The sequence below is a fragment of the Rhododendron vialii genome, chromosome 7a, assembly GCF_030253575.1.
Source record: "Rhododendron vialii isolate Sample 1 chromosome 7a, ASM3025357v1".
In the NCBI taxonomy this organism is placed as follows: domain Eukaryota; kingdom Viridiplantae; phylum Streptophyta; class Magnoliopsida; order Ericales; family Ericaceae; genus Rhododendron; species Rhododendron vialii.
In genome coordinates, this window is record NC_080563.1 from 39,221,976 (window position 1) to 39,238,991 (window position 17,016).

The 17,016-nt window shown below is 38.6% G+C and overlaps 3 protein-coding genes across 4 annotated transcripts; 1 reads left to right on the top strand and 2 right to left on the bottom strand.

Moving 5' to 3' along the window:
* LOC131333277 (patatin-like protein 2) lies at positions 1 to 6,956 on the bottom strand. The gene is made up of 7 exons (XM_058367735.1): positions 6,750 to 6,956; positions 5,643 to 5,824; positions 5,316 to 5,502; positions 1,966 to 2,127; positions 1,453 to 1,761; positions 401 to 576; positions 1 to 183 (listed from the first exon to the last, which is right to left on the bottom strand). Exons 1-7 carry the CDS (start codon positions 6,912 to 6,914, stop codon positions 114 to 116), a joined length of 1,251 nt encoding a protein of 416 aa, XP_058223718.1. The 5' UTR covers positions 6,915 to 6,956; the 3' UTR covers positions 1 to 113.
* A 1,018-nt stretch (positions 6,957 to 7,974) lies between these two features.
* Positions 7,975 to 13,252, top strand: LOC131333123 (uncharacterized). 2 transcript variants are annotated; one of them, XM_058367472.1, is made up of 6 exons: positions 7,975 to 8,109; positions 8,746 to 8,981; positions 9,956 to 10,214; positions 11,887 to 12,066; positions 12,167 to 12,322; positions 12,560 to 13,252. In XM_058367472.1, exons 1-6 carry the CDS (start codon positions 8,080 to 8,082, stop codon positions 12,731 to 12,733), a joined length of 1,035 nt encoding a protein of 344 aa, XP_058223455.1. In that variant the 5' UTR covers positions 7,975 to 8,079; the 3' UTR covers positions 12,734 to 13,252. The 2 variants fall into 2 exon arrangements, with proteins under 2 accessions (XP_058223455.1, XP_058223456.1); XM_058367473.1 differs by lacking the exon at positions 7,975 to 8,109 and adding an exon at positions 8,478 to 8,616.
* A 705-nt stretch (positions 13,253 to 13,957) lies between these two features.
* LOC131333132 (uncharacterized) lies at positions 13,958 to 14,919 on the bottom strand. The gene is made up of 2 exons (XM_058367484.1): positions 14,162 to 14,919; positions 13,958 to 14,093 (listed from the first exon to the last, which is right to left on the bottom strand). Exons 1-2 carry the CDS (start codon positions 14,618 to 14,620, stop codon positions 14,073 to 14,075), a joined length of 480 nt encoding a protein of 159 aa, XP_058223467.1. The 5' UTR covers positions 14,621 to 14,919; the 3' UTR covers positions 13,958 to 14,072.
* Between the last annotated feature and the right edge of the window lie 2,097 nt (positions 14,920 to 17,016).

Below are 17,016 nucleotides of genomic sequence, written 5' to 3' on the forward strand. Positions count from 1 at the left end.
ATAGATAAATGATCAAATTCCGAGATATTGGAATTGGTAAAAACATCCACGCTCTGTTTGATTAGAACGGGCCATAATGCGACACTGAAAGGTAGAAATCCAGTCCGCGTCTTTCATTCTCCGGTTTGGCAGGGCGATTTTAACTGTCGGAGCCTCCTCTCGTCGGAAAGTATTTTTGCGAATCTGCATTGATATCAAGTGTAAAAGAAAGATCGTGAGTTTTTTTGATAAACAGGAATTTGCTCTAAAGGTTTTCGTACGTTTCAAAAAAAAGAATGTTTAATTTTGTGAAGGATGATTGTGAATAATACGGTCAAATGTAGGAGTCCATTTGGATAAAAGGGAAACGATAAAAGTATTTTTCGAATTGTACGTATTTGGTGCATATAAAAAGACTTACTTTTTCAAAGCATGCTCATTTGTGTCACCGTTGTCGATCGGCTCCGTAACTCCAGTCTCCAAATTTACCCTTGAAACGGGCTTCTTCAATAAGCTCTCCCCAATTTTGACAAGCTTCTCCAAATTCTCCCTTGTGGAGACATCAACCGAAACATCTGTTCCGCAAAGTGTGTCGTCCTGGAAGTTATCAACAGAGTGAAGTTGAATGCTTGAGACATAGATGTTGAGATGCAGATGCGCTCAGAACTGTTCAATGTATATAGATTCTATGTGCATCGTGTGAGACCCAAACACATTAGCTATGTTAGAACATATATATGTAGCACTGCTCAAGTGCTAGTTGGGTTGTATGTTAAAAATAAACCCTCACTGCAATTAAGGCTGTGGTTGCAACCTGTGTGTCTACTACGAACTTTTTTCTGATTTGGTCGGAATTTTTCATTATTCAGATTTGTCTCGACTAAAAAAAATAGAGAAGTGGTACGTCCAAAACACATTTGAAAGTACCATTAAAGATGACAAGAGAGAGGAAAATTTCTTCATTTTTACACTTTAATACACTTTTTAAAAAATGTGATCAAGTGTTTAAAATTTTACGGTTCCTCTATTGAGATGAACTTGAAATTAATAAAAATGACCAAAATCAGAAATAGTTGCCTGGACGTACGAGTTGACCAAAAATAGTAAAAAAAATTTTTTGACACAAGTATTGCCAAAAAAAAAATCCGAAGATACCCCATACGCCTAAGGCTCCTTCAGTTATTAGGAATGTTGTGTCGGATATAGATTCTAAAAAAAAATGAAGTGAGGTGAAGTAAAAAAAATGAAATTTATTTTCATGTGTGTGTTCTCTTAACAAGAATTCTCGCAGGAAAGGTTGTAGGAAAGCATTTTTCAATGGAACAATTGAAGATGTGAGTCTTGCAACTTTCTTACGAACAGACAAAAAATCACAGAAAAGCTGATTTTCAAATCATTTTCCATCATTTCTTTGCAACTGAACAGGGACTAAAGAATTGAAGGCACAGTAATAACAAAATTCAAGAGACTTACTTGAATCCTGAGGTAGTTATCTTGAGAATGAAGGGCTTGAAAAAACACAGAACTGTGAAAGTCAACCATATCAGCACTTGCTTGAGTAAACACATCAACAATAGGGCTAGAACCTCCATGCATCAACCAGCACAAAACACCCCATTTGGCTGCGCTTGTAGCATTGTATTTCATTTCCACTTTCGCCGTGCCGGTACCGATTGAAATCACCAGGAATCGGCCGTAATCCATCGTCTTAGATGGAAATAAATCCTGATTTTTGCCGCCCGCGAAGACTTGCTTTGTTACTTGGCTTATGGCAACCAGAGCCTGGAAAATAGTTGCACCAATTTAGTTGAAGCAAAAGGAAAAATGATGTACAAACAGACTCCTTATAATACTTGATGAAAAAATGACATAGAAAAAGTTTAAGGGTGGTTTTTTTCAGACAAAATTGTGGTATTTTAAAGTTCTCCTGTTGCAAATCAGACAAATTTTATTTTGTTTGGATGGATCGATGTAGTATAATTATACCGGATTATTAGCAACAACACCGCCATCGACGAGATTAAATTCTCGTACATTCCCTTCATCGTATTGATTCTTGAAGTTATAGGCCGGAAGATAAGTTGGAGCCGCGGATGTGCTGATGCAAATGTCGGACAATCGAGCATCCAGAGATGGGGTTTTCTTCACCTGCAGTTTATGAGTTTGAAATTGCAAAATTAGGTCACCCCAACTGAAGGGCATAAAATGTATTGTTTGGCAAGAAATTTTTTTTTTAATCTAAATTAGTAATCTTTTTTTTTTTAGCATAAATTGCCTAGAATATTAGTTTTCCTATTTAGATTGATTCTATTTTCTTTATTTTCTTATTTTCTTGTTCTCCAAGACCTAGATTTTTTTTTTTTGAACCATCAATTCATTCATCACAAGCCCATCAGGCAACAGATTTCAGAACAGATAGAGGAAAGAACCAAAGAAACCTAAACGTCGATCTCAGGGACCTATTGCTGAAGCAGGCCCCGCGATAACGCCGGTACGTAAGAACCAATCTCGGTCTAGGTAACAGAGGATCTGAAGAGATCCACAGCTCAAACCCTACAATTAAGATTCGCTGAAATCTGAGGCAAAACAACAGCAAAACAACTAAAAGCTAACGGGTCTCATGGACAAAACCACAATGGTCACTGGCCTGAACAGGATGAGAATCGAACACCACCAAACCACGGTGACCGAATACCAGATTTCTTTTAGTCGAAACTGTTGCACCGCCCAAACAAACACCACCGGACCTCCACCAACCCCAACACCACCATTGAACCCACCAGCCCCAAAACAGACATCCAGAGACACAAAAAACCACCAATACCTGGACCAATCCTCAATAGGCGCCGGGTTATTTGCCCACCACCAACACCCACTAGATCTGGAACATCCAGACTGGTACAGAACCGGACGGGGGAAACCCACCGGTAGAAAAGAAAAAAATGGAAAAAGCAGAAGAAAAACGAAAAATCCATGCACCAACCGCACACCTTATTACGCTTGTCGTCGGACCAGGAGCAACAGATCTGGAGACGATGGAAGAGGAATAGGCCTGAGGAGCCACCATCCGCCGACGGAGCTGGCCTGAGGAGCCCTCGCCGTCCCTAACGAGCTACTGCCCGAAACATGGTGGTCATGGAGAACACGGCGAAGAGAGAAAGGAGAGGCGAGGAGGGCAGGGGTGGGGAGCGGGGGGTGGGCGGGCTGGGGAGGAGGTTGAGAGAGGCAGAGGTAGTGAGAGAAAGACCGGCAGCCTAGAAAGACTTAGATTCAGTTTTTCATTATTGAGTTAAAGAAAAATCGAGATTTATTTCAATATCGTTTGTTCAAAGATATCTCTGGCTCAAACATTGTTCATGTTCTCTTTTTTTTCAAATAATTTCGTAAAAGGAGGTTACTTTGCATCACTCTTTTTTTTATTAGCAAAAAGAAATTTATTAAGGAGAACTCGATAAGGTACATCGAGGAAAGGGATTGAGAAGGGGATTTTCAATCAACGGTCGAATGGAAAAAAGATAAAGCATGAAAAAAAGCCAAACGTTACCTCACTCTTTTTTTGATGTTGCAATCTCTCTGTGTTTAGGCTATTATTATGCCTTTCAATGTCTCTCTCATTGTCCTCTTCAAAAACAAACAAATTAAGGTTTCTCCTTCTCTTATTCTTGCTCACAATTGACAATTTCAAATGCCTCTCATTGTCTTATTATTCCTTTTCTCTTTTTTTGGTACTAAAACGAAGATCTCCTAAATTAAAGTGCGAATAAGTCTAGGGTCCGACCATCGTCAACGTTTCCGTCAATCTCTCCTAGCGGTCTTGATAAGTGTCAAAATATATATATATATATATATATTGGCCATCCAATCTACATTTATTAGTCATTTATTTTTGTTAAATGATTTTTATTATGTGTTTTTATGTTTATAGATTGCTCTAGTTCGGTTTCCAATAATTTGGGTAAAAGGAAGAATTTATAGAAGTTCTGGATCAAAATGCAAAGTCCTTCGAAATTGAATGGCTAATGTCTTATTATGTGAAGTCCAAGGGCCTTTTATGTTATTAGGAATTAAAAAAACCTACTCCTATATAAGTCAGTGGTACTGACTTCAGAAGGAGGTTCCTGGCCGTGGAAAAGAAAGAACAGAAACAGAGGCGTGGAAAAGAAAAGCTGCGCACAGTACGGCAGTGGTACGACAGGCATTCCGAATTTTATTTTACAATTTTAGATTAATTTTTTCGGAGCTTTGTTTTTTCTTTTCAAGTTATTTATTTGTTCAATTACTCATATTTCGGTGACTAGTTTTAATTTCTGTTTTAAATTAAAGTTATTTACTGATAGTATTTGATTAGTTAATATTTCTTGTTTATTTTTCATCTCGGGCAATAGAAGCATGTTTCAAGTTAGAGTTTCTTGTGTTTCTTGTTCAATGCATAGTGAGTAATCATTTAGGTAGGGTTGCGGGGTGATTAGCACACCGTGACCAGTTCAGGCACTGCTCTTATTTTCAAACAATGAAAAAAACAACTTTAGATTGAAAAAATACTTCCCGTGGACGAATCCGGACATCGTCGGAGCCCATGTGAACGGGAGAACGGGGGTCCAAAACTCATTCTCCGCTGCGCATGGATAAACGGCGACCATATGAGTTCGCATCTTACGGGGTATCTTTTTCAGTTTAAAGTTGAATGTTTTTAAAGAATATCGATTGGGGCAGATGAGACCGGGTCGGTTGCGAGTGCTATGAATCCTATGAGCGTACCTTCTTTTTAATTATTTGAAAACCCCAATTTCTTAGTTTTAGTTAATCTCAACATCAAATTACAAGAGGTGGCTACCTAAGAGCCTATTTAAATTATAACAACCCGAATTTTTAGTCAGCACATATCACCGTCTTTGTGGATTCGACTCCGGACTTACCGGATATTATGCTACGCCGGTTTCCGCCCTACGCTTGGGACAACCCTTTAATTTAGGATTAAGAAATCGTCAAGCAAGTCTCATTTATGCTATGTCCTCCATTGTGTTCGTGTGTTTATTTTGTAAAAAAAAATTCTAACAGCTAACTTGGTGCATCTCGAACTAATTTCTACGGCCTCTTCCATAGTTTTTTTATATGCTTACGCGTAAAAGTTAAGTGATCCCAAAATTGCAAACCCCCAAGCCTCATCCGAAGATCACCGGGCCGACCCTTGGGGTTTGTCTTATTTCTAGTTCTCATGCAGGAAGGAAAAAAAGGCCAGAAAGATCCTGGTCCATTTCATCTGAAGCCCAGAATCTAAATCTGGAGAGAGAGAGAGAGAGAGAGAGAGAGAGAGAGAGAGAGAGAGAGAGAGAGACCTCATAGGTGGAGAAAATGGTTGGCTGCAAATGCTTCACATCAAACGTTGGAATGACAACGTTGGTCAAGGTTTCACCCAAACGGGTCTCTCCGAGTTTCTCCCTTATTATCCGATGAAGGTATTTCCCGTTGTACTTGGGACCCGTTAGTAATTTCACCATGCTTCTGATTGATCCGAATACGCCCCTGCCATAAAATTAAAGTCACACATACACCCCCCAAAAAATATGTTCATGAATTAGCTACATGATCATGAAAAGGAATACTCCACCATTTAGAGAAGAAAATTCTACAGAAAAAGAAAACTATTTCTAAAAATTTGGTACCTCTTTTGTGGGAAGATCCTAGGGCTATGCTCGAGATAAAAAGTTTTGATGTCTTTGGCGGCAAAAAGGGGACGATTATTGTCATTTGGAGCAGTGATCATGGCTGTCACCAAGCCGCCTGTGCTTGTCCCTGCGATCACATCGAAATAGTCCGCAAGTCTTGCATCCTCACCATCAAGCTCCTAATCAACCCATGATTACATCAATTTTCTTTGAGTTATAGCACCACATCTAAGATGCACTTATAAATTATTTTAGATTCATGTAGACGGTGATGTATAAAACATGCCCGGGGACCCAACCGAGCGGCACCCCTGCCGAGCGGCTGCCGAGCGGCCAATTCGGCCGTTCATCTCGGAATCAACGGCCCGGATCGAAACATCTTTTTCCTTTTTCCTTCTTTTTTTTTTAAATCCGTTCGGCACCTTTGCATCCGGGGCATCCAAAACACTTTTGGACGGTCAAGATGCGCTCGGCACCCCTGCCAAGCACTTCTGCTTGGCAGGGTCTCCCGGTCACGGTACAACGATGTTAACCTTCCCGACAACAAAAAAAATATTACACAAAAAGGTGACTAATACAGAAAACATAAAGTCAAACAATTAATTTGTGTTGGTATAAGAATCGGCCTATTTTTTCAAATACAGTTTCCAATTAAAAACAAAAAAAAAACATATGGTTCCATTTTATTAACATTCCTAACTATATATAAAATTGCACAGAAGGCGATTATTTAGCTAAAACATAGAATCAAAAATTGGCTTTGTTCAAAGAATTGGGGGTTTTTTTTTTATTATTCTCCAAAATTGAACAACACATATAGTTCATTTCTATTAACATTCCTAACAAGAAAAACATTACGAAGAAGGCGTCAATACCTAAAACATTAAACCAAAAATTGTTCTTCTAATTAGAAATGGGTTACGATTCAAACAAATCATCCAAACACAAGTTTCATTCACAAAACAAGTTTTATATGTTTAGAATACAAAACAAAAACAATGCCAAGCTTTATTTTTTTAGTCGAGACGCGCACAAGCTGGCGCGACGCATGCACCAGGTTATTAATTAAAAGACAAAGTATTATAAAGAAAAGAGGATTTGCACCTGAAGTTGGGATTCAAGGAAAGCAAGGATGGTGGAAGGAATGATCCCTCTGATACCTCCTCCATCAATGCTGAGAATTGTGATTAAATTTCCATAAGCTGGGGGATGGATTGGATGAAGAGGAGATAATGATGGAGATGAAGAAGATGATGATTCTCCCTCCATTTGAATGTGATTTCGACAGAATGTTGAATCCAGTTTGAATAAAACAACTTAAGGGCCTAGATTTTAGGGAATAAAAGGGAAAAGATGAGGTTTTTTTTTTTTTTAATTTGGTTTTGATTTCCAGCTAATTTTACCTATTTATCGCTCTAAGTCAAACTTAAGTTCAGCATAATCCTTTAGAGCATCTCCAATGGGAGATGTCAGACATGACGTGGACGGTGCAACGGCTAGTTTTGGCATCAACTCACCTTCCAATCCATCTGCCTTCACTCATGTCAAAGCTGATGTGGCTTTGACATGAACCTCCTACATGTCAATTTTGACAGCTACCCTCTCCCATGCCAAATTTTAAAAAGTAACCGTTGAAGGTAAAAAAACTATTGTTGGAAGGTTTAAAACCTCTCCATACTACCTGTTTGAGTTTTCTTTTTCTTTTTAAATAAATAGAATTTGGCATAATGGTTGAAGAGGAGATTTTAATGTCAAATTTGAGATGCCAAAATTTGACATCTCCAATTTGAAATCAAGTGTTGGAGATGCTCTTAGGCTCCATTCTTGTATTTTCTTTTTTCGTTTTATGTATATTGTTCGTCTTTTTGTTAGATCATTTTCTTGTCATATTTTTAGATTAATTATTCATCTCGACAAGAGAAATTTTAAAAAAAATGACCGAAAGCAAAAAAAAATGTTCACAAAAGACCCCAAAAAAAAATTGTCTTTGCTGTCTAAAATGTTATCTAATATGAATTTTTTTTCACATTCATTCACGTTTTTATATTTTTTTAATTCTGCTCGTAAAGACAAATTCGTAAAAAAAAGAGCTGGATTAGAGATGCTCAGAAAAAAGAAATAGAAATTACAGAGCTCTGGGGTGTGCATGTCACGATCGCATGTGGCACAGAGAGAGAGAGAGAGAGAGAGAGAGAGAGCGAGCGCGCGGGAGTTGTAAAAATTCTTGTCGTTTTCCACGAGACAAAATTGAAGCTCAAGAAACCTGAAAAACACCACTCCCCAGGTCAATTTTTTGTTCTCCACGAGAAAGTTTAGAGAGAGAAAGTGTGCATTATAGACTACTACTTTACAATACAGAGGAAGACGAAGAGAAAGACAAGCTTCCAAATGCCCCCCTCCCCCTTTCTCTCTGTATTGTTTCTTCATTGGAAGAATGGCCGACGAAATTTGCTTCTTCAATAAGGTTTGAATTTGTTAACCATTATCTGAGATTATCTCCCTTTTCACGTTTTTAGTTCAGTAAAGTTATATGGGTCATTGTCCTTTTTCATTTTTCCGCCAAAAAAAATTAAAAGCCAAAATTTTTCTCTGGTTTTTTGTTGTTATTGTTGTTGTCCTTTTCATTTTTCGCCAAAATTTAAAACAAAAATTGTTGTATTTGACTATTTTCGAAGTGTTAAGGTTTTGGTACTAGGGAATTTTTCGTTAAGTTCAAAGATGTGTGTCAGGTCGGAGGGTGCACCTAAACTGGCCCTGAACCCGACCGTCGGACCAAAAACGGAAATGTGTGTGTTCTTATTTGATTTTGTCAACTACTATGACCACTTCTTTTGCCATATTTTTCTCAAAAAACCCATATAACCAGACATGACACCCCCAAAATCTCATATATATATATATATATTTTTTTTTTTTCACTCTTTCAATTTCCCCCTGATTTTTAATGGAGTTTTTCCGATGGAATCCACAGGTTAGCTCATCTGAACTGGCCTAACAAAAATTCCACCATTCAATTTGTTGCCTTTTGCATGGTTTATATCTCAGATTCTTCACATTCTCCTGGAAAATGAACATCTGGGTAATTTTTATAATTTTTCAGGATACACTAACCGTAAAGGCACCAAAGAGATCTCCACTTGCACTGAGAATGGTGGTTTTACTTTTTGCTCTGGCTTGTGGAGTTTACATTTGCTTGATTTGCTTGAGACAAACAAGGCTCAACAACAAAATCAGATTCCTGAATGTCAGAGTGATAGAACAGCTTTGCCCTGCTTCTGGAATGAAAAATTTGGAAATTCCCAATGTGCATTTCCCCAAGCCTAAGACATATAGCAGGTAACAGTTTTTTTTTTTTTTTTTGTTCCCTTTTTTTTTTTGTTCGGGCTACCATACATGCACCTCGACTAATCCTAGGAATCAATCGAACCGTCAATTGGCAATCTCCCAATTAAAATCGGAGCAAAGTTTTGTATGGAAATTTTTTTTTGAAAAGATCATGATCACATATAACGGAATCAGTTGGGTACATCAGAGTTTAGTAAAATATGCAAATCAGGCGGAATACAACTTGAGGAAAACACAAATTTTCTATTGAGACAAGTTTTGTATGGATTGGCCCAAAGGAATTGATAGCATCCAAAGGTTTTGAACCTGAGACCTGAAGAAGGATCAAACCCTAAGTCTCGGGCCTTCACCACTAGGCCAATCCCTCGGGGTTAATATTAGGTTTTTTGGTTTCGTGTATCTGGGTTTATTTTGAAATTCTCATTAAGTTGTGGGTTTGATGGTTTTTTAAAGAGGAAAGTGGATGCAACTGGGGGATGGTGTTGTGCAGTGGTGTGCGCAGCACCGTGCTGCACACTTTTGACGATCCGACGGCTCAGATCTCATTTAGGCAATGAACGGCTCTCGATCGTTGGTTACCGAGATGAGATATGAGCCGTCGGATGCATGATCAGACGGCTCGGAGGTGCGTAGCACGGTGCATAGCACCAACCCGAAGTCCGTTCTATATATTCTGTTTGGTTGCAAATTTTAGAATCTGTTTTTTTCTGTCTTTATCTTTTGGCAAAACAGTAAAATACATGAAACTTGTTTATTGAAGATTTTCAGAACTTGTTTTCTCAAAAATTATTTCCGCTAGTAAACGGATAAGATGGGTAAATTATGAGTGATTTTGTTTTCGAAAACCAATATCTAAAAAGTGTTTTGCAAAACTATTTTCAAAAATTAAAGTCCGTGTTTGGATTATTGGTGTGGGTTAAATTCAAAATCGCGTTTAAGTTATGGGTTTGATGATGTTTTTGTAGAGAAGAATGTGCGTGTAATCCAGTACGGTTTTTCGCGATCTTGTCGATGCAGAGATCTGGGAGTGGATGGTTCGAGACATTGTTGAATAGTCATATGAATGTGAGCTCAAATGGGGAAATCCTTGGAGCGAAAGAGAGGAGGAGTAATGTTTCGACGATCATAGACGTGCTGGATAAAGTATATAATCTTGACTTTTTCACTAGTGCGTCAAAGAATGAGTGCTCGGCAGCCGTAGGGTTCAAATGGATGCTTAATCAGGTAGATGTTGCAACACAATTCTGTTTCATAACCTAGGTGTAGATCATGTTTGAGATCATAATCTCTTTAGCGATACCCATATTGATTTAGTTTGGGAGCATAAAGGAAGAGGAATGGTATGTTTCTCTAGTAATAGTCAAGTACTTCCCAAGGAAGAGAATTTTAGGTCTTCTTTATGATGGGCAAACTCTTAAACCCTTCATATCTTAGTTTTGTATCTCAGTAGCTATCGTAGATGGTAATGTTAATTTTTTTCTAGTGTTCATGAAGGTCTTACCTCTGCCTTACATAACTATATCTAAGACGTAGGGGGTTTGCGCTCTCCAAGATCTCAGGTTTGAAGCCACCCCCACGCATAAGTTTGGCCTGCCATTAATTGGCCCCCGGCTACTGAGGGTGCGATTAGTCTCTCATAAGTTAGTTGAGGTGCAGGTAAATTAGCCCCAGACACCTTGGGTTATAGAAAAAAGAAATACTATCTACATAGGCATCAAAGTTTATGCTTGTACTTGGGTATTAGCTAGGTGCATAGCAACCTTTCCTCTCAGATACAGTTGTAAAGGCATCCCACTTAGGGGGGAGGGGGCAAAATAGAGTGGGGAGAAGTTGCAGTTTATAATAGTAGTGCATATCTTACTATAATTGAGGGCATGCCATTTAGATGAGCTGAAAAAAGTAGAAAACATAGAGATAGTAAAAGTAAAGAGTAGCTAAGATAGACTTAAAGCGGAAAAGTAGAATGTAGAATTTAGGAAATGAAGCATCGACTGAAGACATTTGTACATGAAACTGAAAAGACGCAGAAAACATTTATTTTTGCCTCTAAACGGTTCATATAGCTTGTAGTTGTAGAGGCTTGAAAAGAGTAATAACAGAACAATGGCATCGAATGAAAGTTGCCGATACAATAGAAGGAACTGAGACCTACTAATGACCACGGACGCAGAATTTCATAGGAACTATTCAAACATTTTGGTATGGTAGTTAATGAGCAATTGGACTAGTATGGCACGGGCTGTGATTTTCCTGTTGGAACTTTGTTAAGTTTTAAAAATTAAAAGATATATTTTGTTAGAGAGTCGTGACTTTTTTATTTAAAAAGTGTGATGTTTAATTTTGAATGAAAAGAGTTTTCCAAGAGACATGCCTTTTCATGTGTGTAAACCTTTTTCTAAGAGACATGACTTCTATGAAGAGATACTTGGTGTTCTATTCTATAAATATAGGAGTACCCCACATTGTATGAGAAGTCTTGAGTTCTTCTCTCTCTCCCTATTACTTTTCTATATTTTATGGGCAATTCGATTCAAACTTGGCACCCCTGTCTTCCACCGATCGTGCTACATGGACACACACTGAGATTTATGGGTTTTATCTTGGAGTCGTATTCAGCTGCTAGAACTTATACGAAATGAGGCAAATGTGGCTTTAGGATAGCGAATGCAGTGCTTCTCATCCATCTCAGAGGCTATTTTCCTAACTCTAACTATCTAATATGTTTACTTGTGTTCATGATTTTGATGTTCGATGATATTTCCTATTATGACTGTGTTTTGTGATTGTCTAGTGTAATAAATTCCCAACAATTCCTCCATTGCATCTTATAGTACCTTCGTTTCCATCGACACACTAGACTAAGCAATATTGTGACGGTTGCATTTTAAAACGGCAGGGATTGATGCAACACCACAAAGAGATAGTACAGTACTTTAACAATAGAGGCGTCTCTGCAATATTTCTCTTCCGAAGGAATCAGCTACGTAGAATGATTTCTTTGCTTGCTAATTCCTATGATAGTCAGGCTAAGCTATTGAATGGAACACACAAGTCTCATGTTCATTCGTTGCGTGAGGTCTCTCTCTCTCTCTCTCTCTCTCTCTCTCTCTCTCTCTCTCTCTCTCTCCTATGATTTATGTGTTTGTTATGTAGTCTCAGTTTGTAATGGCTTGCAGGCTCAAATACTTGCAAATTATAAGCCGAAAGTGAATGCCACATTACTCATTCACAATCTGAAGGAAGCAGAGAAAACAATAGCCAAGGCTTTGGAATACTTTAAGAGCACTCGCCAAATCATTCTTTACTATGAGGACATAGTGAGCAACCGAACCGTAAGACTCGAAAACAAGGAAAAAATGGGCATGTTGATATCATTTTTTTTCCTTCATTGATTCTCATTTTAAGAACATTCTGAAAATTTAGGAAAGTAACCGAAAACACATGTTTTGGATTCTCAAAAATTTGGAAAACAATTCCTGAAATGTGTGAACATAAAAATATTTTAAGTTGGTATCCAAACAGTCGTTTCCGGCCTATGTCCTAACCTTTTTAGTAAATTTCTGCTGCAGAAACTTGTTGATGTTCAAGAGTTTCTGAGGCTGCCATATAGAGAACTCACAAGCAGTCAAGTTAAGATACACAGTGGCCCCTTATCGAAGCAAATTGAGAACTGGGGTGATATCCAAAAAGCAATCAAGGGAACGTCGTATGAGAGCTTCCTCAATCAAGATTACCAATTGTAGTTTTGACAGCACCTGGCATTTCCGTAAATAAAAGAACTACATTCGAATTTCGCTGCATGAAGTGCAGCTCTCACAATTTTGATACCCAGCGAAGGATGTCATACTGCCACTATTTTCAGGCTTTTTTTTTTTCTTTTCTCCCTCTTCTTATTCTCATATATATATATATACCATTCTTTCACAAGCTGCCCTTGGCTTCTTCCTGTACATTTCTGCTAAAATTTACAATTTCTTGATGTCTATCGATCTGCCCAGAATGTGTTATAATCAAGAAATGAAGAGAGTTGTTGGAAGATGGCCAATTTCCTCACGGAAAACAAATCTAGATGAAAGTGTTAGTGAAAAGTATATAAAAACTAAGATTAAACCTGCACAGGAAACCGTGCTAGGATTCTGTAAAGATCCAAATTATCCAATGAAGCTAGAAAGCATCTTCACATCTTTCAGTTGTCTACTGCAAAACTGCATAGCTGATAGCCTGATATATCCTTCAGGGCCCCTTTCTATGAAGAGACTAACAGATAAATGATACTGTATTAATCTCGTCGGATTCATAGTGATGGGATTAATAATATGACTCTCCACTTTGGAGGAAATATCTGATGTGTATTTCATTTGGGCAGAAAGGATTCATTTGAACATCCTTTCCGCCTAGGAAAAATGCGTTATTGTGTCACGTTAACGCATCTTGTGGAAAATTTCCACCTAGGAAAAATGCTTAGCGTATGCAGATTATATACATTTCTTCTTTGTTTTGCCACAACTACATCCTCAATTCCTCGTCAAATGTCAATTAACAGAAGAAAAGCCAATATATTGGTTAGTAAAATTAGAATGCTTCCTCGATCATAAATCTTGAAATACTTGCTACAAAAGATAAAGCCAATGTATTGTCAAGTCCAATATCTAGCCTCCATTAAAATGACAATACCTTGGTTGCACGAAGCGGAAGCGGGGACAAGTAGAAGATCACAAGGTTAGGAGCATAAGAGGAGCGTGTATATAGCATTTATTCTTCGTTAATAAGATGGGAATACATTAAAATCAATTAAAAATGTCGCCCTAGTAGAAGTCCAGTATGTGACAAAAAGATGAGACATGTGGGCTGCCCATATTTTATCCCTGTAGTAGCCCACTTATTAAATACACAACAGTAGTAAATGACTAAATGCAAAGTTTAAAAAAAAAATAAAAATGTAAGGCATCTTTTAAGAAAAATCACCTTGAATGTTTGCAAAGACGGAGCTGCCTCTAGTAGAGAAGTAAACCATGGAAATCTTGAGCAAGAATGACTGTGGACATCCAATGTTAGATGCTCAAGTTTTGTTAATTCAGGAATTCATGGGATCTCCTCGTAATCCTGAAAAAGATAAACAGCCATAAGACAATGAATAACAAAGGAAAAGGAATCAACCATGGAAATTGTACCTCAGGCAGCCAAATGCTCAATTTCAAAGTCTCAATCTGTGGGAGATAACTTGAAAAAGGTACAAGAGCATATGTAGCTTGATGATCCTGCGACGCACTAATGTCTAACTCAGAAAGAAGAGGAAGGCTCCCCATGGACAATCTTATTTTTGAATGCCCAAAATACATGAAGGTCACAAGCTTTGGGGCACAAAACTCGAGACTCTCCAAGAATTTGCATTGGAATATCTCAAGGTGCTTCAACTGGAGTAAAGGACCAGAAACATTCAGATTATCAGTGTGCTCTAACCAATACAGCCGTAACTGTTCCAGATTTGGACAATTGGACAGAAAGTATTCAATGAGTTCTCCGTTTACATTTACATACTTTAATGAAAGGTTTGTTAGGCACTTAGTGCTGGATAAGTTAGATGGGCTTTTGAAGCTGAGATAACACTCTTGCGAAGGCATGTAGAGCATGACAGGAAAGACGGGACGCAAGTCAATCTCAAGTATTTTTACTCTCTTTGGTATCACAAAGATTATCCATTCATCAATATCTCCAATTAAAAACCAACTCTAAACTCATCCAAAGAAGGATGCAAATGCAACTTCAAAACTTGATTCACCCAAGCCACATACTTTGACCTTTCTCGCTCTTTTTTTTCTACCAATCAGTTTCAATATTGTCTCTGATGCATCGAAGTTCAAACTGGTGGTGAATTTCCACAAATCCCTCCACCTGCGTGAAAGCACACTGCTTCTTCCTGCTTCTCTCATTTCCATTTGGCAGCTAGCTTATTCGATCCTCCAAATGCTTATCCCTCTACCGACAATCAGGTTGATCAAGAAAAAAAGTTTTAATTAGTTCCAAAAAAATCAACAGTCTCCCCATATTAAGCATGACCCCACCAAACAGACCTCAAAACAAATCAAGCGTTTTGCCATTCTCCTAATTTAATATCTTATACCAGCGTGCCTGGGGATGGTAAATTGTGAAAGTTCACTAAACAGAGTTCACCTGGTGTATAGGGTAGACTGAGGATCGCCGCGCCCGTTTCCCAATGTGACATTGACGTGGTGCTGCAGCAAGAGTGATTACCAGCATATCAACAAGTAATATGCAAAAATAGAGGGGTGCTCGCTATAAAGTACTATAAACAAGTGGATTCTCTCAAGCTTAAAGGCAACATTTTATAGTAACTGATTATGCGAAAAAACATTTTGTTAGTGCCACAAAATTTAGTCTTTGACATTTACTCTCTCAAGAAGGGCCAAAGCAATCAACGTTGAGATCAACAGGAAGAAAAAAAAAACTGAGAATAGATTTTCACAGGTCTTCGTACGGGGATGGTTCCTACTAACAAAATGACATGAACAACCAGGGACAAACGCAGCTATATATATGTTTATAATGCCGCAGAGGTATTTAAAAACTATAAAACAAAGAAAAACTTCTCTTCTACTCTTTACCAAAAACAAAGCCCTTCCTTCTTCTTCCATACCGTTTTTGACAACTTACAAACTCAACGATTCAAGTTGCTTTTCGTATCATTCTTTGATTGAATTGGTTTGATATTGCTCGATTGAATCAGCTTGAATGTTCGATTTCAGTAGATTGTATATATCCGAAAGGAAAATTGCGATGCAGTTTAGTTTAGAGTCAATCAATCTTAAATGATTTTCTAGATTTGAAAACACGTCAGTTCCACTTTGATAAGAGTGCCTATCCTGTTCTTTTACACGCATTTCAAAATTTTGTGGATGGATCTGGAGTAGTGTAGAGGAGACTTAGAAGGGAGGCTATCCATCTACATATGCTTATAAATGTGCACTGTTTTGCCGCCCCTCAAGCGTCGGGGAGGCGGCTTCGCACCTCATCCGACCATAGGGAGGATGATCCCTCCTGGTATACTTAAACCCTCCTTGGCACCGGTCAACAGGGGTTATCGTGTTGTTTGCATACATTGAAGAACCTTCTTAATTGCCCATACGAACAACTGATCTGTGAACCTAGTAAATGATTCCCAGAGACGGAGCATCGATTTGGCAATATCAGAAGGAAGAGCTACTCCGGGAACCTTCCCAGACTGAACGGTCGGCTTACCTTGATTGAGTAGGCTGTCGGCGAACCACTAAGTAACAACTTCCTAACCGCCTGAGTCGGAAGGCTTGCTTCGTTGACCCATAGGGGACTAGCCTTGTTCAGATGCTTGCTTTCGCGAGCTAGAATATCTATTCAGTCAATAGCTAGCTCTCTTCAACTTTATTGAAGTGCCATATTGGGAAAGCATGTCCCAACAAATCGAGCCATGGACAACCAACACTAAAGACTCTTCCTTGTTCACTCTGTTATGGCTCAGCGTTATGTCTTATCCGGAAGAGCATACAGAAGGCATGAAGTACGTTTGATTCCGGGGCAAATACTACCTTCAATGTGTTCGTATCTTTTCTTTGTGTTGTTTCTTCATGAGGTTCGGGTGACGTGAGCTCAGTCAGTTGTTGTTTCCGGGCAGTCGGTCTGGGGAGAGCAGGTTGATGCTTTTGCGCCAGAAGCTTCACAAACATTGGCTTCATCAACAGATTCTTCAAAAACAGAGAAGGGACCAGAACTTTCTGACTATAGAGCGGACATACAAACCAACGGACTTTCTGGACCGGAAGGCGAGGTTTAAATCGAAAGGTCTTTAAACCTTTACCTGTTTAGCGTGGGATAGACTCAAGAATCTCAATGAGACTCTCAGAAGATTAATTAGCCCTGGATCTCCAGGCATCCCGAAGCACGATATCAATGTCATCTGCAATGGGGTCGTAAATGCGCCACATTCTTAGTCGTACAACATGCGGTGGATTCAGAGAAGTAGTCTTCCCGAAGT

Coding starts and splice junctions, on each gene's coding strand:
- LOC131333277 (XM_058367735.1), bottom strand. CDS start 6,914: ATGGAGGGAGAATCATCATCTTCTTCATCTCCATCATTATCTCCTCTT. Junction 5,503..5,642: donor AGGATCTTCCCACAAAAGAG/GTACCAAATTTT, acceptor ATTTTATGGCAG/GGGCGTATTCGGATCAATCA. Junction 577..1,452: donor ATAACTACCTCAGGATTCAA/GTAAGTCTCTTG, acceptor GATAACTTCCAG/GACGACACACTTTGCGGAAC.
- LOC131333123 (XM_058367472.1), top strand. CDS start 8,080: ATGGCCGACGAAATTTGCTTCTTCAATAAG. Junction 8,110..8,745: donor AAATTTGCTTCTTCAATAAG/GTTTGAATTTGT, acceptor ATAATTTTTCAG/GATACACTAACCGTAAAGGC. Junction 12,323..12,559: donor ACATAGTGAGCAACCGAACC/GTAAGACTCGAA, acceptor TTTCTGCTGCAG/AAACTTGTTGATGTTCAAGA.
- LOC131333132 (XM_058367484.1), bottom strand. CDS start 14,620: ATGCTCTACATGCCTTCGCAAGAGTGTTATCTCAGCTTCAAAAGCCCA. Junction 14,094..14,161: donor TGAGCATTTGGCTGCCTGAG/GTACAATTTCCA, acceptor TATCTTTTTCAG/GATTACGAGGAGATCCCATG.